Source organism: Cyprinus carpio, chromosome A12 (genome assembly GCF_018340385.1).
Source record: "Cyprinus carpio isolate SPL01 chromosome A12, ASM1834038v1, whole genome shotgun sequence".
NCBI classification, from domain to species: domain Eukaryota; kingdom Metazoa; phylum Chordata; class Actinopteri; order Cypriniformes; family Cyprinidae; genus Cyprinus; species Cyprinus carpio.
Genome location: NC_056583.1, coordinates 7995992 through 8018057, shown reverse-complemented (window position 1 = coordinate 8018057; position 22066 = coordinate 7995992). Strand labels below are relative to the sequence as shown.

The following is a 22066-nucleotide window of genomic DNA, read 5'->3' as shown; positions in this document are numbered from 1 at the left end:
ACCCATTCAAGTACACACAAATACACACAGAGCAGTGGGCAGTCATTTGTGCTTGTGCGCCTGGGGAGCAGTTGGGGGATCAGTGACTTGCTCAGGGGTCTCACCTCAGTTGTGGTATTGAAGGTGAAAGAGAGCGCTGGTCATTCACTCCCCCTACCTACAATCCCTGCTGGTACTGAGACTTGAACTTGTGACCTTTGGGTTACAAGTCAGATTCTCTAACCAAATAACTCTGTTTGTATTTGTCTGAAAGAAGAAAGTCATATACACCTAGGATGGCTTGAGGGTGAGTAAATCATGGGGTCATTTTCATTTTCTGGGTGAACTATCCCTTCAAGCTTGCCATAAATCTGGTTTATGATGAGACAAACTATTTTCTCCATTATTCTCTTTGCCAGCTCAAGAATCTACATGATACATAGTCATGTAGCCTAACACAAGTAATGTCAAGTAAACTTCTACAGATATGATATCCCCCTTTGAGTGGCAGCTGTGAATAATGTGTGACAGATTGTAAATCAAAAAGCTGACACTGCAGTGTGGGCTACTCAACAGAACACGAATATTAGGTAGCGCAATTGTGCCTACCATGGCACAAAATAAGAAGAAGTTCTTTTCAGTGCTTGCTTAATACTGGAAGGGAGTCTGTACCTGATCTTCCACTGGTGTCCAATAGTATGGCAGCAATTTGTAGTTGGAGTGTATAAAGAAGGAATGTAGGAACTGATCACTATCCAGTATAGTGTAAAATCAACATAACAGATTGAATATAATTGTGATATAGAAATTATAGAAAATAAAGTGAGACAGGGTATAATAACAGCAGCATTAGAGTCTATTCCAAAAAGTCAAGGTAATATAAAAAGAAAACAAGTGCCATGGTGGGATAATGAATGTAAAAAAGCAGTCAAAAGCCGAAATAGGCTGTGGATCCTGATGGCATCCCAGGCCGTGTTCTCCGAGCATGCGCATTCCAACTAGCCAGGGTTTTCACAGACATTTTCAACTTCTCCCTCTCTACGTCCATGGTTCCCTCGTGCTTCAAAAAATCCACCATTGTGCCCATACCAAAGAAAAATAAAATCACATGCTTGAATGACAGGAGGCCCTTTGCTCTGACACCCATCTTTAGCAAGTGTTTTGAGAGACTCATCAGTCTACATCTGCCCTGTGCTGCCTGCCTTACTGAATCTGCTTGCATATTTGCATATCGTAGCAACCGATCCACAGATAATGCTATTGCTTTCACCTTACACACTGCTATCTCCCACCTGGAAAATAAGATCACCTATGTGAGAATGCTGTTTGTGGACTACAGCTCAGCATTTAACACCAAAGTGCCTGCCACACTTGTTGCGAAGCTCCAGACTCTGGGACTAAACAGATCTCTGTGCAGCTGGATCCTGGACTTCCTGACTGGCAGAAGTCAGGTGGTCAGAATGGGCAACAATACTTCATCCCCACTGACCCTCAACACTGGTGCTCCTCATGGCTGCGTCCTCAGCCCACTCCTGTGCTCCCTGTACACACATGACTGTGCAGCCACACACAGCTCCAACGTCATCGTCAAATTCGCTGATGACACAACGGTGATAGGTCTGATACCCGACAATGATGAGACGGCCTACAGAGAGGAGGAGAGCACCCTGACTAAATGGTGTCAGAAGAACCACCTCTCACTCAACATCAACAAGACCAAGGAGCTGGTGGTGGATTTCAGGAGACAGAGCAGAGAACACACCCATCATTATCGACAAGACACCTGTGGAGCGGTCAAACAGCTTTAAGTTCCTCGGCGTTCACATTAATGAGGATCTCACATGGTCTACACTCACTGATGCAGTGCTGAAGAAGGCACATCGATGCCTCTTCTTCCTGAAACAGCTGATTAAGTTTGGAATGAGCCCCAGCATCCTCAGAACATTCTACACCTGCACTGTGGAGAGTGTCCTGACTGGCTGCATCACTGCCTGGTTTGAAAACAGCACAGCTGGCAACCGCAAAGCTCTGAAAAGGGTTGTGCGAACTGCCCGCCCCATTGTTGGAGGTGAACTTCCCTCCCTCTAGGACATCTACACCAGGTGGTGTATAAGGAAAGCCCGGAGGATCATCAGTGACTCCAGCCACCCATCCCACAGACTGCTCTCTCTGCTGCCCTCAGGAAGACGTCTCCGCAGCATCCAATCCCGCAATAGCCGACTAAGGGATAGCTATTTCCCCCAGGCTATCAGACTAATGAACAGTCAGAACTAGTACACCCTACAGCAGCGGTTCTCAATTCCAGTCTTCCACCTTGCGTCTCCCAGCTCTGCATATTTTGCATGTCTCTCTTTGTTAACACACCTGATTCAGATAATCAGCTCGTTAGACGTGAGCTCCATGCATGAACTGTGTTCCCATTGACATGGTCCCTACACAGTGTTCACTGTTCCCTACTCCCTGAACAGGAGAAATCTGTTGAAGTTTACCTCACTTCGGAACATTCATTCACGGATTTGTGCTGTGCAACATCTTCACACACGGACAAGTGTGACATCATATAGGCTACCTCTGTAAATAAATTCAATTTAAATTCACATCTCGCACACTTCAATGCACTTTGAATGGAACATATACATTCGCTTCGAACTGGAATCATGGCAGAATATCCTGTTATGTCCACTTTGCAGGACACTTACGTTCGAATAGAACAAACATTTGAAGCCATAAGAGAAACAGGACTGGAATTGAGAACTGCTGCCCTACAGCATACTCCCACTATACGGTATGCCACACACTGCACTTTAACTCCAACAAAGTTCAATACTGGACTATACGTACACACTGCACTTAATACAATAATCTATCTGCTACCACTGGATACCATCCAATGCATTTCCATGACATTTTGCTTATCCACTTCATGTATAATCTGTTGCACCTTCCCATATTCTATGTATATATATATATATATATAATGTAGAATGTGTAAATACTGTGTACTGTATGTACCTTAGGCAAAGTTATTTATTTTTCATTGGCTCAAGTTAAAAAAATATAGATGTGAATCATTACCCTAATTTTTTTCAACTGGATGACTGAAACACTTTTTTCAGTGTGTGAAACAATTAGATTTGGCCTTGAATCACATCACACACATACACATGTGCGGGCGCAAACGCTCTCCCTCTCACACACATGTAAAAATACATACACACACATTCAAGGTGCTCAGAATTTTCCACATTCCACATCTCTGTTTAAACTATACACTTTTCAAAAGATGAGTGTTCAATGAGAACATTTCAGTATCAAACTCTTACAATTATATAGCCTCATAATTATCTCACAATGTTGAAATTTTGATGCATCATTTATTGCTTATATTTTTGCCTTGCCAACAGTTGTCAGTTATTTTTATGGTTCTTCTGACAAATGTTCATGAGACAAATCAGATTTATACATCAAACTCAGCACTACACTAAAAACAGGTGTGGTTATGTTTAATGACTTTGTGAATTGAGTTTAATGAGTGTGATGAGTTTAAGAATTTTACTAATATCTCTACTGTTTCTCTACATTCACGTTAATTCATTGTCATTTCCAGCACCACCCTGTCATTTCCATCACCACACACATTTTTAAAAAATATTTAAAAAGTTCTCATCACATTAAAAATGTATCCACAGATAAATTCAAGTTATTTATTTTCTAAAAAGCTCTTACCCAAGACAATATTAAATTTCAGAGTGTGACAGGTGTACAGTTCAGCATTTGGTCCTAAGGCAGTTAATTTATCTCATTGACAAATGTATAATTATTGCACATTGTGGAAAAACTGGTAAAACTAGTTACAAAAATGATCTTAGACAATTCTTGAGTGGCATACGTTATTCTATTTTTAAATAACAGCTGTATATTGAGATGTTCTGGAAATGACATTTGTTCATTGCAGGTTTGAAAAAAATGTAAAATATTAACAATTTCTCTTGTAATCTAAGTTTGTCCTTTTACGGACCTTAAGACTAGACAAATTATTTAAACATATGAGACTGTGTTACGTGACTTTTTTTTTTTTTTTTTCATTCAACTTCACAAGGCTAAAAGTGCCCCTAGTCGAAGAAACACCCATATATGTAAGTTTAATAAGGTCAAGAATAGATTATGGGAGAGTGGTATATGGATCAGCAGCCAAATCTGTACTTGCGAGACTTGATATAATACAGGCTAAAACATTGAGACTATGCTTAGGACATTAAATATATACTGCATGTGGTGTGATTAGACAAAGCAGGAAAAATATTTGGAATTTCTTAATTAGAACGGGTCTGATGAGGACAATGTAATCGCGGAAAACAAACTGGAGGAAATAAACTGGAGTAACATCCAAGTAGAATAATCCAGAAGAGGGCGGTAATGCAATGCTCTTGGATGCAAGCCGCCGTTAAACCTCAAAGAAGAAGAAGTAGTTCAGTGTTTGCTTTCAGTTTTCAATCATGAAAAGTCCATCACAATGATGCAGACACATCAGCGTTTGTGGATCATATTACCATGTTTTATTGCATTATTGGCCGTGACCATTACATGTGGTGAGTGTGTGGAACAATTTCTTTGATTCCAAAATATGCAGATATGATTATTTTTTATTGGTAGCTTTGTGCGTAACAAAAAGCAACATTATAATCATGTTTAATCATGTTTAAGACATTCATCATGGTATCATTTTAAGTGCCTTGAAGTAGGCTACCAAATAGCACAGTATGTCAACGTATTACCTTCAGAAGTGCACAGTACTTCTTGGTGAGGAGCTGTCAATCCAAAAAGTTATTCGAGCTGCCAGAATAGCGAAAATCTGGCTTTTTTGACTACATCTAAATTGTGTAAATGATTATATATCGTTTACATTTCAATTATAAAATCATTGAGAATATTTACACATTTTTAAAATTGTGTACTGTACGTTTTTACATTTTTGATCTGAAGAAGATGAGGCCCAATATTTGGTCCGTTGTTAAGTGTGTTATTGGCTCCCACTACCGGTCAACCGTTGTCAATGCGCTGTTGTGTTTTGTGTAACAGCTCCTGCGGGCTCACTTGTGCTCCTGTGTCTCTGCTGTATGGCTCTTCTATGGAAGATAAAGATCAAGAATCGCTCCATACCGAGTCTTTTGGCTCAGTATGTGACTGTGAAAGCAGTGGGGTGGCTGGGGAGTCGCCAGAGAAACAGACTAGAGTCAGACACACGGGACATTCATCGCGTTCAGGAGGAAACTCTGCTCCAGCGTCTGCAGAAACACTCCGACACTGTTTACGGCAAGCACTACGCGTTCAGATCCATTAAAGGTGATTGATTTTAACGATTATATACATATATATATTTTTTCTTTTTCCTACTGTGTGAACTGTGTATGAGCTGAGTTTTAGTTGTCCATTTAACTACAGTCTCATTACATTGTCATATGTTTGCTGGGCTAATTGCCCACTTCTACAACATTGAAACACTGAAGTAATGTCTCAACAGAGTTTTTCACTTGTACAAAGACAAATCACTCTGGGGATACTTAAATGTAGCTTTGCAAAAAGTGCATATCACTTTTGTTTTTTAGTGCCATTCTTTAATTTCTGAAAATAATTTTTAAAATTTGCTCAGCGATGGACTGGACATCTGTCCAAGGTGTTTTTGAGATGGTTTGACACTTTGCTCCAGTGTCTGCACAACCCTGTTTTTAATTTTTGCAGTCTTTTCCTAAAAGGCTTTAGTTGTATATACAGTACACACACACATACATATATATATATATATATATATATATATATATATATATATATATATATATATATATATATATATCAGTCTATGCTCCATACTCCATAATGACAAAGCAAAAATAGATTTGTGATAAATTTATAAAACAAACAAAAAAAAAAAAACTAAAATATTACGTTGACACAGCTTATTTATTAATTTAAAGTTAATGATTTATGCATGTAATACATTTTTGAAGGGTCTACCAGTAAGCCAGATACGTAGGATATAGTGTTTTTTTTTTTTTTAATTTAACATATAATAGAATCATATGTTTGACAGTAGCATACGGAAAATTTGCAGTGTTGTGTGCAGTGCATGTATATTTTACTTCTTTGCTTCTATGGAACGGAAATAACCAGTGAGATGTGCTACCATCTTGTCATAAAAAGTATGAAGTAGTTTTTATTGTATCATTTCAGACACCGAAACATTTCAACAGCAGCATCCGGTCACGGATTATAACCATTATGAAAAGTTTGTGGAGCGTGTGGCTAAAGGAGAGCAGAATGTTTTAATATCGGAAAAGCCTCTTATTCTGGCTATGACGTCAGGAACCTCTGGATCCAGCCGTATGCTTTTGAGCACCAAAGACACCAACACAGAATTCTTCCTACAGGTCACAACACATACACATTCTTACAAGTACAAAATTATGTCTGCATTACTAGTGGCACCAAACACTAAATGGCACAAAGTAATGGGTAAAGATTTGGAGAAAGTACAGTGGGTATATCACCCCCTTTAAAATAATCACATTTTGTTGCTTTCCAGCCTGAAATGAAGACAGACACAGTTTTTATTGTATTTACTCAGTGCAACTTATAACATCCAAGTTAAGGATGTAACACCAACATGTCAGAAAAAATAAAAATCTGAATCACTGAGTTGGAAAAAGGATCAACCCATCCTAAAAATTGCTTTATACTCAATCAGGTGTAGCTAATCACCTTCTCAATGCCACATAAATCAATTTGACTTTCAACTGTGATCAGCTGTGCTCATTTTGATTAGCTCAGCATGAAAAGAGCTTTCCTGGAGCATTTCAGTCCTTAGTAGTGCAACCGAATCAAACAAATTAACTATGGGCACCCGGATAAAGCTGTGGACAGGTGCAATTCAGCCAGATGGAAAAAAAACAAACAAACAAAAAAAAAATAGCTGCAAGCAGCAATTACGGGGCCAAGCACTCCAGTGGCAAAATTAGGAGTTAAGCATGGCGTGGTTCATCATACCAAATGCAACAAGGAGTAATAAAAGCAATTTTAGGATGATTGTAATTAAAATGGCTGAAAAATCATAAATGCAACCTCTAGTTTTATGATTAAATGGCTTATCACTTTTGACCAACAGGTGGCGCTATAATCAAATCATTTTGGTGTGTTCTGTGTGAGGTGACAGTGGCAGACACAAAGTTTGTTGTCATTATGTCAAAGCTTTGCAAAGATATAGCCTAAGACTCATTTTGGCACCATGCCTAAAATTTGTGTTTTTAGGCACCATGCCGAAAAAACGGTGTATGAAAACAGTTTTGTCAATCGAAACTTTCTGTCAGCACAGTCTGAAGATGATTTGACTCGATTTTGATTAAAATCGGACCAACAGTTAAGGAGGAGTTAGAAAGTAGGTTTTTAACAAATCAAAATGGCAGACAGGGAGTTCAGATTTCCTAAGCGAAAATTATGTATGTTGTCGGCACAACCCAAGGAATATTTTGAGACCAGTTTCACAATAGGCTAATGCAATCAAAAGTTATTAGCATTTTTAAAAATTTCATAATTAAAGGTTAGTGAATGGTTTATTACTCTTGGTCAGTAGGTGGCGCTGTTACCAAATTGATGTGCCGTGGTCAGTGGGAGGTGACAATGGCACATACAAAGTTTGGTGTAAATATGTCAAACCTTTGCAGAGATACAGCCCTCAGATGCAGTTTGGCATCTTTCCAGCAAATTCGTTCATGCGCTAAATGAAAACCGTTTCGTGTATCGACACAAAATCCATAACAAAATTGGTATTGGTGTTTTCGGTATGATCCAAGGAATCTATCAACATCAGTTTCATTACAATTGGTTAATGTAAGTAAAAGTTATTAGCATTTTTCTAAATTTCATTTGAAACTTTTTGAGTACCATGAGGTTATGGAGCCGAAGATTTTTGTAATTAGTTTCGTAACAATACACTAATGCGTTCATAAAATACAGCATTTTAGAACATAATTCAAAATGGCCGATGGTCAAAATGGCTGACATGGGAAAACTGGACATCATTCGATTTGACATGATACAACGAATCTGAAGAGACCAGTTTTGTTTGGCCAAACCATTCAGAAGTTATGAGCAAAAATATGCATTATGCATATGTTAATGTTGGGACTGTCCTCTATCAGTGTGCCAAATTTCACAACTTTCCCACAAGCGGTTCTATGGGCTGCCATAGACCTGCGGCGGAAGAAAAAAAGAATGCTAACGATTACAATAGGGGCCTCTGCACCTTTGGTGCTTGCCTTCAAAAAAAAAAAACTGACACAAGGGGGTGATCCTTTTTCTAACTCCGTGATTCTGTTTTTTTTTTTTTTCTTTTCTGACATGTTGGTGTTATAACTTTCACTTGGATGTTATAGGTTGCACTGACTAAATACAGCTGGATAAAACAAAAACCATCCGTCTTCATTTCAGGCTGCAAAGCAACAAAATGTGATTATTTTAAAGAGAGTGGTTCCTTTCTATACCCACTGTACAATGTCAGATTCCTTAATACATGTTTACAAATAAAAGGCCAAAAAAAACCACTAGCAACAAGTGAGTTGAATATCAAGCTAATTTACCACATTTTGTGATCTATGAAAGTAATATAATCATCAGCTCTCAAGCTTCCAATCTAGCAGACAGCACTGAACATGTACTCCAACAGCCCATCAAGTATTTGTTTGTTTTTCAAAGAGCTTGAGTGGAACCTGTCTATTATTTCTGTGCACTTTTCTGGCAGGGGGTGACAATTTGTCTAGATGCCATGAGGCACGCCTTTCCAGCCACTGACTGTCTCCAGAAAATCCTGAAGCTCTTTTACTCGCCCATTTTTCGTCAGAGTGAGGCAGGTATTCCTATTGGCCCCAACTCCTCAACTCCTGCCTCCTCTAAACACATGCTGCATCTGTACACCACGCCAGCCCCCGTCTATCAGGTAGGTGGGAGATGAATATGAATTTAATATGATATTTAGTGATAATAATAGTCGGAGGTGTAATGGGTACCTAAAAACCATACTTGAGTAAAAGTACAGATGCCTTGCAGTTAAAATTACTCCATTACAAGTTACAAGTCACCAATTCCAAAACAACTTAGTAAAAGTCTTAGAGTATCTGATCTCAACAGTACTTAAGTATTTTACTTATACTAAACATAGGCTCAAAGATGCACTAGTCAAAGAGACATGCCAGTGAAAAACAAGAAAGAGTTGATTTGTGAAGAGAGCATTTAGAAAAAATAAATAAATAAAATCCTTCAAAAAGGTCTCTTCAACATAATAAGTAAATTGATATTAAGTAAAATTAAATAGTCAAAGCCTTCTTGCACTGTATGTGCTGGTTTCATTGCTGGTTGCAGTCATGTCCTCATCTCATATACTGTATAAAACACCTGTGATTCACAACCACTTGTTAAGTAACTCGCATTCACGTAAAGTATCCTTGTTGACAAATATGGGTGACTAAGGGCAAAACGCACAAGAAATAGTACTTTCAGTGCCCTGTAGTTGGTGATATCACTTCTTTTGTAGTAGAAATAAACTGCTGAAGTCATGTTGTGTACACGCTCTTTTTAGATTTGGAATCAAACATTTCCCAACTGATTAAAGTGCACATTCTCAGGTTTTAATTAAAGGGTATTGTCACACATTTTATTTTCAACTTGTACAAATGCCAGTACCTTTTAAACTTAGTCATCCTCAGCCGTTACAGGCCACCATAATATTCATCTCTATTTAAACACACCTGCCTGTAACTCTCTAGCAAACCTCAAGGCTTTGGTTAGATTCTTTTGGGAATGTTTGATTAGAATTGGAGCTGAATCTGCATGACAGTGCACCACCATGACCGAAGCTGCCATCCCTGCATTAGGGGGTCTGTTTATCTCAGTGGGTTCTAAGTTTGTCGAAAAGTACTTACAAGAGCAAGCAGAGGGTCTGAATAAAGGTTGGACAGATGACACCAAGATTGTTGAGAAATGGATGGCGTTCCCTCAACATAACATCTCGAGGACACGACATAAGGATGTCATTACCTCGGCAAAATAATCTCGTGGCCACGACATATTATCACGTTTCCACGAGTTATGTCATGGCCACGAAAAAACTAAGTGAAACTGACCATGTCTCCTTATGGGCACCGTACAGGTAGGCTTTTAAAAGATGTGCACTTCCCAGTTCAATTTCATATGAGAATTCAAAACAAAATTAAATTTTAATTCTAAAATTAAATAAATTGTTTAGTGGGGAAATTATTCATTGATTTGCTGCACATGTGTATTCACTTAGCTAAATATGGGCAAGATTTTTGAAAGGTACTTTTATAAAACAGTTTAATATAAAACCAAGTGATATTGGTAAATAAACTAAATGAAAACGTGTCGTTAACTGAAATAAAAACTAACATACTTGAAATTCAAAAGCTAAGTAAAGTAAAATATACAGTGGGTACGGAAAGTATTTAGACCCCCTTAAATTTTACACACTTTGTTATATTGCAGCCATTTGCTAAAATCATTTGAGGTCATTTTTTGTCCTCATTAATGTACACACAGCACCTCATATTGACAGAAAAACACAGAATTGTTGACATTTTTGCAGATTTATTAAAAAAGAAAAACTGAAATATCACATGGTCCTAAGTATTCAGACCCTTTGCTCAGTATTTAGTAGAAGCACCTTTTGATCTAATACAGCCATGAGTCTCTTTGGGAAAGATGCAACAAGTTTTTCACACATGGATTTGGGGATCCTCTGCCATTCCTCCTTGCAGATCCTCTCCAGTTCTGTCAGGTTGGATGGTAAACGTTGGTGGACAGCCATTTTCAGGTCTCTCCAGAGATGCTCAATTGGGTTTAAGTCAGGGCTCTGGCTGGGCCATTCAAGAACAGTCACGCTGTTGTTGTGAAGCCCCTTCTTCGTTGTTTTAGCTGTGTGCTTAGGGTCATTGTCTTGTTGGAAGGTGAACCTTCGGCCCAGTCTGAGGTCCCGAGCACTCTAAAGAAGGTTTTCGTCCAGGATATCCCTGTACTTGGCCGCATTCATCTTTCCCTCGATTGCAACCAGTCGTCCTGTCCCTGCAGCTGAAAAACACCCCCACATCATGATGCTGCCATCACCATGCTTCACTGTTGGGACTGTATTGGACAGGTGATGAGCAGTGCCTGGTTTTCTCCACACATACCGCTTAGAATTAAGGCCAAAAAGTTCTATCTTGGTCTCATCAGACCAGAGAATCTTATTTCTCACCATCTTGGAGTCCTTCAGGTGTTTTTTCATGTGTCTTGCACTGAGGAGAGGCTTCCGTCGGGCCACTCTGCCATAAAGCCCCAACTGGTGGAGGGCTGCAGTAATGGTTGACTTTCTACAACTTTCTCCCATCTCCCGACTGCATCTCTGGAGCTCAGCCACAGTGATCTTTGGGTTCTTCTTTACCTCTCTCACCAAGGCTCTTCTCCCCCGAAAGCCCAGTTTGGCCAGACGGCCAGCTCTAGGAAGGGTTCTGGTCGTCCCAAACGTCTTCCATTTAAGGATTATGGAGGCCACTGTGCTCTTAGGAACCTTAAGTGCAGCAGAAATTTTTTTTGTAACCATGGCCAGATCTGTGCCTTGCCGCAATTCTGTCTCTGAGCTCTTCAGGCAGTTCCTTTGACCTCATGATTCTCATTTGCTCTGACATGCACTGTGAGCTGTAAGGTCTTATATAGACAGGTGTGTGGCTTTCCTAATCAAGTCCAATCAGTATAATCAAACACAGCTGGACTCAAATGAAGGTGTAGAACCATCTCAAGGATGATCAGAAGAAATGGACAGCACCTGAGTTAAATATATGAGTGTCACAGCAAATACTGAAATACTTAGGACCATGTGATATTTCAGTTTTTCTTTTTTAATAAATCTGCAAAAATGTCAACAATTCTGTGTTTTTCTGTCAATATGGGGTGCTGTGTGTACATTAATGAGGAAAAAAAAATAACTTGAATGATTTTAGCAAATGGCTGCAATATAACAAAGAGTGAAAAATTTAAGGGGGTCTGAATACTTTCCGTACCCACTGTAAATGGCCACAAAATCATTTTGGAAACCAACTGCAAGAAACATGAAAATGCCACTAGACAGCAATAACACCATGAAAAGCTTTTCAATAATTCCAGTTGATTTGTTAATTGTTGCAGCCAAAACAATACTAAAAGAAAAACTAAATGAACTGAAACTGAATTGAATTATTGAAAAACTGTAATAACCCTGATGAACATACAGTTTTTCATTCAAATGCTGTGACAAAATAAAATCAATGTCTGCATAATGTAATATAATGAATGTCAGTCCAACAGAACTGTTTGCCTTTTAATAAGACACTGACTACTCTCAATGAACTGTTTTTAACAGTCTTGGAGTTTAATAGATTTAAATCAAAGAAATATTAACAAGTACCAAAAAAAGTCATAATGTCATATGGTTAAATTGTTTAATTGATTTATAGGCTAAATAATTATTAATTAAAAGAGATTTTAATGGGTTAGAAACCAAATATCCAAAGAAGGTCAAACATTAAACTTTACTGCAGTAAAACTCAACCCCCTCTTCTTGTGTCAACCTCTCCATTGCTATGTAGACCATTTAAAAAAACAAAAACATTTTAGTTAAAACTGCATCTGTCTCTGAAAAATCTCTTATCTGTATCACTCTTAATACGGATAACTCTTATCAACTTATCTGTAACCTGTTGGACAGGAGATCTAAGAACACTGGAAACAGATTGAAAAATAAAGATTTTGCTCTGAACTGAAATGTAAAAAGAGTCTTCTTGATAATGTCTGATTGATTATGCTGTTCCTTCAATCCAAGTCAAGTACAAGTCAAGAAACTCAAGTCAAGTCACCTTTATTTGTGTAGCGCTTTATACAATACTGGTTGTGTCAGAGCAGCTTCAAAGAGTCAAACAGGAAAATAGTTTGTCAGTGATGCAAGAAGACAATAACAGAGTCATTTGTCAACTAAAGTCAGTTCATTGATGATTCAGTGATGTCATCATCCAGTTCAGTTCTCTTCCAATAGTGTCTGTGCAATCAGTCAAGCATCCCTAACTATGCAAGCCAAAGGTGACAATGGCAAGGAAACAAAACTCCATCTGTGACAGAAATGGAGAAAAAACCTTGGGAAAAACCAGGCTCAGTCAGGGGGCCAGTTCTCCTCTGGCCAGATGAAACCAGCATGGCGTGGTTTAATTCCAGGCTGCAACACAGGTGAAGAGGTCTTGACTGGTTCCCATGGTCTTGTGCCGATGGTCATCGAGGTGACGAGGTCTTCGCAAGGAATCTGTCTCTGGTGTGCATCTAGTTGACGTGGTCTCCGCTGACATTCCGGGCTGTAAAGGTCATCTCTAGGTGCTGATCCACCATCTGGACTGGATACGGACTGGATCTGGTGGCTACAGTGACCTCGGAAGAAGAATGAAAGAGACTAATATTAGCGTAGATGCCATTCTTCTTACGATGTAACGAGTATGAAGTATGGATGTTATGGGAAGTGTTCCCGGTTCCGGTTGACCTAATTAATCCAGCCTAACAATCCTTTAACAGATTTGAATTATAGAATAATTCAGTTATAGAATTATATGAATTATAGAATTATACCACATCACAGAGAACCTCTTCTGGACTGACAACACCGCACAACTTCCAAAGAAACAACATCAACATCTCTACTTCCTCCGTAAACTGAGAAAAGCCAGAGCCCCGGCCCCCATCATGTGCACCTTCTACAGAGGCACCATCGAGAGCATTCTGACGAGCTGCATCACTGTGTGGTATGGCGCCTGCTACGCGTCCTGCCGCAAGTCACTTCAACACATTGTCACGGAATGTGTCGTCATCCAAACGGGAAGTGGGAAGTTTTTTTTTTCTTTATAGAATGCCGGCATCCCGGCTTTCGAGAGCGGCGTTGCTCACAAGTCTCTTCCTTTCCTACAACTGGACTAAGAGGATTATCTAACGTCTTGGTTGTGTTTTTCCCTATGGGCTATTGGGACATCTTTTTGTGGAGTATTAATATTTTTTTCCTTTTTTAAATGTTTTTTTTTTGTGTGGAATACTTGCTGTTCATTTAAATCGCCAGCGCTGGGTGGATTAGAGCTTCAGGACTATAAAGACATTACCAGTGAGACCGATCTGAACTCTTTTTTTTTCAATCCTTTTTTGTATATATGACACAGTTTACACACACACACACACACACACTGAAGAATTGTATTATTTCGTTCTGGGTGTATTTACTGTTAATATTGTAGATATAATACATTTTTCTTGGCTATTGAATTTGACTTGTGCAGAGAATTGGTACACAGTCACTCTGTGCAGCATTGGTCTGCTCACTACCTCATTCAACATTGAACTGACCTCATTCAACTACCTCTTCTGTCAGTTTAAATAAAGAACTGCTCTCTGAGCCTTTTGGTGATAATTTTATCTCTAATAGTATCGATCTTGGAGGTAAAGAATTTAAAATCCTTAATGCTGTGCTGTTGGGAAATTTCTGCGTATGTTAATGCTTTATTTTTCGTTAATTTAGCCACTGTATTGAATAAATGCCTAGGTTGTGTTTGTTCTCTTCTAAGAGAGACGGGCTGAGAGAAGGGCTGCTCTCTTTAAGGCGCGATTGTGCACATTATACTATTCTGCCATACTCATTCTTAACTGTTTTCCTTAATCTTCTTTAAGCATTAAGGAGCAACCGTATCTAAAGTGCTAGAAAAGAGAGATTTAATAGTTTCTTTTGCATTAAGTTTTTCTGAACTATTGGATATGCTGAGGAATTGAGACAAGTTAGGAAGATTATTTACAAAGCAGTCTTTTGTGGTAGAAGTGATGTTTCTACCATATTTGTAACAAGGAGTTGAATGTGCAACTTTAGGTATATGGAGTATACACAAGACTAGATAATGATCTGAGATATCATCGCTCTGCTGAAGAATTTCAACACCATTAACATCAATTCCATGTGACAGTATTAAATCTAAAGTATGATTCCGACAATGAGTAGGCCCTGACACGTTGTCTAACCCCACTGGAGTTCAAAATGTCTATAAATGCTGACCCCAATGCCCAAGTCCACAAACCTGCTGTGAAGGCACTGGAAGTTAGCTTGGATAAAAGAGCCTACCAACTAAAATAAAAACAATTGTATAACTGTAGATCTGATCAGAACACTACTTTATAGAATCTAAAAGAAACTGTTGTTTATGTCTCTAGGTGCTGAATGAGAGAGACGCCTTGTATCTCCATCTGCTGTTTGGGCTGAAAGATCACAATCTTGGCATGCTGGAATCCAACTTCTGCTCTACCGTCTTTTATGCCTTCAGAGCCCTAGAGGTACAGTGAGGTCCAAAAGTCTGAGACCACTAATGAAAATGCTTCCATATTATATTATTTATTGCAAACTATATAATCATCATTGCATTTTGAATGATCACCTAGTAGTGCATCTAAGTTATTATCATTAGGGGCCAAGCACCGAAGGTGCTTAGGCACCTATTGTATCCGTTAGCGTGATTTTTTTCTTCCGCCGCAAGTCTATGGAAGCCCATAGAACCGCTTGCGGGAAAGTTGTATAATTTGGCACACTGATAGAGGACAGTGTCAACATTAACCATAGCAAATTTGGAGTCTCTAACTCCAACTCTCTAGCGCCACCACTTGTCCAAAATTTCAATATCTTTATGCTAATAACTTTTGAACCGTAAAGCACAGAAGGAAAATTATTTTTTCCTCTGAATCCTTGGCTCATGCCGAGTCGAATGGATCCCAAAATTCAAAAATCACAAGGTTTAGTTTTTTCGCTATTTTCAATTGTTCGAAAAACTTACTTTTTCAAACTCGTCCTAGGCGGTTAGTCCGATTTTCACGAAAATTGGCTCAGATCATCTTCAGATGATGTTGGCAAAAAGTTATGGAATTCAAGTTGATTCGTCAAACCGTTCTCGAATACCTCGTAAACAAATTCTACGAAAAGCACTCAAAAATGCTTGTGAGGCTATAACTCCGCAACAGTTTGGCGTATTGAGACCAAACTTGGTGTGTGTTATAACAAGCATGACCTGAGACTACCTGCAGTGTTTCGATGCAGCGCCACCAAGTGGTCAGGAGATATGAAAAATGCATATTTTTGCTTATAACTTCTGATAGGTTTGGCCAAAAAATCACAAAACTGGTCTCTTTAGATTCGGTGGGTCATGTCGAGTCAAATGATATCCAATTTTCCCCTGTCAGCCATTTTAGGTGTCGGCCATTTTGAATTATGATTTAAAATGCTGTATTTTTTGAACGCATTATCGTATCGTTACGAAAATAACTACAAAAATCTTCGACTCAATGACCTGAAGGTACTCAAAAATTTTGTTGGCAGCGCCACCTTGTGGTCAAAAGTTATGATGAAATTTAGAAAAATGCTAATAACTTTTGCTTAAATTAGCCTATTGTAACCGGACTGATGTTGATAGATTCCTTGGATCATGACGAGAACACCAATACCAATTTTACCAATATTTGCTGAACTTCCTGTCCACCATTTTGATTCATGTTGACAGCATACTTTTTCGAACTCCTCCTAGACCGTTAGTCCGATTTTCACCAAATTTGGCTCGGATCATCTTCAGACAAAGCTGGCAAAAAGTTATGGATTTCGTGTTGCTACACGCAACGGTTTTCGTTTAGCACATGAATGAATTTGCTGGAAAGATGCCAAACTGCATCTGAGAGCTGTATCTCTGTAAAGCTTTGACATATTTACACCAAACTTTGTATGTGCCATTGTCACCTCACACTGACCACGGCACAGCAATTTGGTAACAGCGCCACCTATTGGTCAAGAGTAATAAACCATTCATTAACCCTTAATTATAAAATTTCCAAAAATGCTAATAACTTTTGATTGCATTAGGCTATTGTAATGAAACTGGTCTCAAAATATTCGTTGGGTCGTGCCGACAACAGACATATCAATTTTTTAGTAGGAAATCTGAACTCCCTTTCCGCCATTTTAATTTATGTTAAAATCCTACTTTTTCTAACTCCTCCTCAACTGTTGGTCCGATTTTCACCAAAATCGAATCAGATCATCTTCAGACTGTGCTGACAAAAAGTTATGCATTTCGTGTCGATTGACAAAACCGTTTTCATACAGCACCGTTACGGATTTTAGGCACAGTGCCAAAATGGTTCTGAGGCTATATCTCTGCAAAGCTTTGACATATTTGCACCAAACTTTGTATGTGCCATTTTCACCTCACACTGACCATGCCACATCAATTTGGCAACAGCGCCACCTATTGGTCAAGAGTAATAAACCATTCATTAACCATTAATAATTACATTTATAAAAATGCTAATAACTTTTTATTGCATTAGCCTATTGCAATGAAACTGGTCTCAAAATATTCCGTGGCTTATGCCGACAACATAATGCCAGAGTAAGCTGAACTTCCTGTCCGCCATTTTGATTTATGTTGAAAACCTCTTCAACTGTTAGTCCGATTTTCACCAAAATTGAATCAGATGATCTTCAGACTGTGCTGACAAAATGTTATGGATTTTGTATCGATAGACAAAACCATTTTCGCATACCACAGCGACGAACTTCGGGCATGATGCCAAAATGACACTTCAGCCTGTATCTCTGCAATGCTTTGGCATACTGACACCAACCTTTGTTTGTGCCATTGTCACCTCACACTGAACACACCAAAATGATTTGATTACAGCGCAACCTGTTGGTCAAAAGTTATAAGCCATTTAATCATAATACTAGTGCTTGTATTTATGATTTTTCCGCAACTTCAATTACAATCATCCTAAAATTGCTGTAATTGCTCATTGTTGCATTTGGTGTGATGCTCCATGCCATGCTTAGCTCCTCAATTTACCGGTGGAGTGCTTGGCCCCGTAATTGCTGCTTGCAGCTATATTTTATTTTGTATCTTTGTTTATTTTAAGGTTTAAATGGGATTTAAAGACTGTATAATGCTATCAGGTGAACAGGAATGCTAAATTTGCTTATTTGATTAGCGACCAAGGCATAATGAAGAATTCATTTTAAATCATTAATGTTTCAAAACTTTTGCTGTTGTAAAAGATGAAAATGTAAGTTTTTCAGTGTAGTCTCAGACTGTTGGGCTCCACTCAACAGTACATGTTCAAAAATACAGGTGTATGAAGTGCAATAGAATTAGAAAGAAGTGGCATTACACTTGAGATTCTTGTCCCGCTCCCAGATTTGTCTAATAATTTTTTTATTTTATTTTATAACTGACACTGAATAGATCAGAAAGATCCTGAGTAGCAATCTGTGTATCTGCATTTAGGAACGTTGGAAAGATCTTGTGGTGGATGTGGAAGTGGGCATGATCAACTCCAATCTTAGCCTGAAGGCTGATGTGCGCCATGCTCTAGAGAAACTGATGAAGCCAGATCCAGAGAGAGCCGCTGAGCTCACAGCCCAGTTTGAGGAAGGCTTTGAGAGAATCGCACTCAGAATATGGCCCCAGTTACACCTGGTTCTGACAGTGGATTCGGGCTCCAACCAGATTTATGGGGAGATGTTACGGCGGCAGTACTGTAAAGATATCCCATTCTACTCCCCTTTCTATGCTGCCACTGAAGGTGAGTTTGTTTGTGGATGAATGTGTGTACATTTCTGAACTGGATAGTGATATTTTAAAGTAATAACCCATGATAGGTCTTTGTGTCATTGTTTTTTTCATGGGCAGAATTGGAAGGGTTACATCTGAGATAACAGAATGCCTAAAAATGTTATTTGTAGGGTATTCCCTAAGATTACTGAAGTATACTACTAGTCAAAAGTTTGAAATAAGTACAATAATTTTATTAAAACATTTTTGAAAGTCATTCCTTGGGTGTGTTTCCCAAAAGCAACTATTGTCGCAAGTTCTGTCATTACCAATAGAGTTGAAACTTATGACCATAGTTAGCAAACAGTGCTTTTGAGAAACGCACCCCAGCACAGTAACTGGCAACATGCATATGTAAAGTTGTAAAGGAGCTGTATACCTGAATATAGTACAGTTCACATGCATGGATTTTTTGCATATAATGGTCTGTAATACATGTTTTAGGCTTGATAGGTGTGAACCTGTGGCCTCAGCAGGAGAGCAGACAATATCTCCTATGTCCCCGCTCCATGTTCTGTGAGTTTATACCAGAGGAGGATCTGGATTCAGAACGCCCTAAAACTCTCCTGATGGAGCAGCTTCAGGAGGGACATAACTATGAGTTGCTGGTCACCAACGCGTCAGGATTATTCAGGTCAGGTACATGATCCTGCTTCTACACGTTACTGGTGGCTGCTTTTGAAACACTGCTTCATGAAGCTTGGAAACCTTTGCGAATCATTTGTTTCGAAACAGTGGTTCGGAGCGCGTATCAAAATGCAAGAGTCATGTGAATTCAGTAAATGAGGCTTCGTTACGTTATAACTGTTTTGAAACGTTTTGACATTCCAATGGTTCGCCTTAGGGGGCGATCTATGTGAAAAAAAATAGGACTGCACATGTATGATACACACTCATACTATGCTGATGATAGTTACACCACACACACAGTACACATACTTTAGCATACAAATAAAAACAGAAAAGTATACTTTAAGCTTGACTGTTTGGGCTTAAATGCAATGTCTCAAGCATTTGAGCATGACTGACAGAATTATGAAATGTTATTAATATGAACAATGCATCAAATAAGTCATTAAGTTACTTTACCTGTGAACAGGCAGTGCTGTAATGCTGTTTTTGAGCATGGTTCTTTAAGGACATAGATGATGCCAAGAATTAGTGCATTGGATATTTTAAAAATGAAAAAAAGAAGAAAAAAACATTTAGAGGAAGTAAAATATTGAGGAAATTGGTGAAACAATGTAATGGACGTTCTCTAAAGTCTGTCATCTGTGTTTTTCAGGTATCGCATTGGAGATGTTGTGAAAGTAGTTGGGTTTCATAACCAGTGTCCAAAAGTGGAGTTTCAGTATAGGTACACATTTTTACTATACATTATGTAATTAAATGTTTCTTAAACTGTAGTAAAACTGAGTGTCCTCAGGTGGTACACAGCACAGCACTTTTAAAAGTAAAATTTTTTAAATGTTATAATTACAATTTATTGCTACATTTTGAATATTTTTTTTGTGTCTACAAGATATTTGGCAGTGTGAAATGTGAATAGGGATGTGAAGTTTTCTGCAGTAGCTTCATTCTTGGAGTTCAAACAGTAGAGTGTGGGACTAGCAAGGCTAAGATTGTGGGTTTGATTACCAGGGAATGCATGAACTTGAAATAGTATTCATGTAGTGTTATGTTTGCTGGTGTTATATTCTGACTAATCGCTGGAGCAATATTATTCTGTGTGCCCTTGCAGCAGTATATATTATTATGAATGCTTCTACAGTCATTACACTTTCTAACAAATTCATACTTGCAGATTTCTTTTTGCCTAATTCTGGAAAAGCTAAACATGGTACCTTGTTTGAGATTTTGAGAAGCACTTATCTAATCAATCGTAATTTCTGTGTAATTGTTTGTTTAACGTGTGTGTTCAGGCATGGTCAGATGTTGAGCGTGCGTGGTGAGAAAGTGTCTGAATCACTGTTTTTGGGGGCTCTAAAGAAGGCAGTGACACAGTGGCCAGGAGCCAGACTAATAGACTACAGCTGCGTTGAGAGTGGCATTTTAGGTAATGTTTGTCTTTTGTGAAATTTCTTTGTATTTTAAAGGAATGTTCCAGGAACAATACAATTGAAACTCTTTATAGCAATTTGCGAATATTTCTGCTGTTATTATAAGTGTGGATAGTGTTATAGAATTACGTCTGTCTATCTGTGTAAACATCAGTATAATGTATGTTGTATTGAATCTGGAACGTGAATTGAACTTTCCTAAGGTTGATGTTTTATGTTATACTGAAAGGCAAATAAATGCATTAAATGTTGCATTTAATTTGTTGTTTGTGTTTATTGTAGGCAGTGCATCTGGAATAGCTCAGCCGCATTATCTTGTGTTTGTTGAGCTAAAAGGTGTGAGGAACCTCTCAGAGGAACAAAGATACAAGGTGATTATCTGTAATTTTGATTTGAGAACTTTGAAGACACCCTTCTCTTTAACTGCTCATTATATTCTAGATTGCTTTTTAAATCCAACAGTTAGACCACTGCCTACAGGAGGACTCTGATATCTACCGATCCTTCAGGATGAAGGGCAGCATCGGACCAATGAGAGTTCAGCTCGTTCGTGAGGGAACTTTCCAAGAACTGAAAGATCGCATGATGGCCTTCTCCAGTGCTTCGTCCAACAACTTCAAAATGCAACGTGTGATACGCAGCAGAGAGTTTGCAGACTTTCTATTGCAGAGGGCTTTTTCATGAGCATTTCAATTAGAGATGAATGAAGTGTCATTTTTGGCAATGTTAAAATATTTTCTGCTATCCTAATTTTATATACAGAGATGGTAGGTTGTTATGGTGATTCCTTTGAAAAGTGTAACAATGTGGCTGTCTGATTTTCAAAGCCGTTTGAGCATTCAGATCAGCCAAACACAGGAAGATTGGCTCAGCCAGTGGCATGAGTTAAGGGTGGCACTATCTGTTTGGATTGTTTGGAAAATTTGTTTTTAAGATCTGCTTGGTGCTGTCAGAGAGATGGTTCTTGATCCTGGTCCTGGAGGACCACAATACTGCACATTTTGGATTTTTCCCTTATTTAGCACACAAGGTTTCTATAGGTAGTAATTTATTCATGGTAAATTACTGCAGAGAATGCCTAACCTCAATTTCCGTTTCCAAAAACCTGAGTAACTTTCATGCTATGTTCATGCTAATACTGTAGTTTGTTCTGACCAAATGGGACAGTGCATAATCAGATTGTAATGTAATTAAAAGCTTGTGAAATAGAATCAGGTAGAAAAATTATTTAATTATAATAATCAGTTATTATTACCTCACAAAATCCATTTCACCAAATTTGATTGACATCCAGTA

At 38.4% G+C, this 22066-nt stretch overlaps 1 protein-coding gene across 1 annotated transcript; it reads left to right on the top strand.

The window, feature by feature from the left end:
• The first annotated feature begins 4411 nt into the window (after positions 1-4411).
• Positions 4412-21981, top strand: ghdc (GH3 domain containing). Its single transcript, XM_042767376.1, has 11 exons — positions 4412-4568; positions 5059-5322; positions 6208-6404; positions 8771-8965; positions 15277-15396; positions 18384-18681; positions 19155-19344; positions 19996-20067; positions 20633-20766; positions 21053-21141; positions 21233-21981. Exons 1-11 carry the CDS (start codon positions 4493-4495, stop codon positions 21452-21454), a joined length of 1857 nt encoding a protein of 618 aa, XP_042623310.1. The 5' UTR covers positions 4412-4492; the 3' UTR covers positions 21455-21981.
• Positions 21982-22066: the final 85 nt, after the last annotated feature.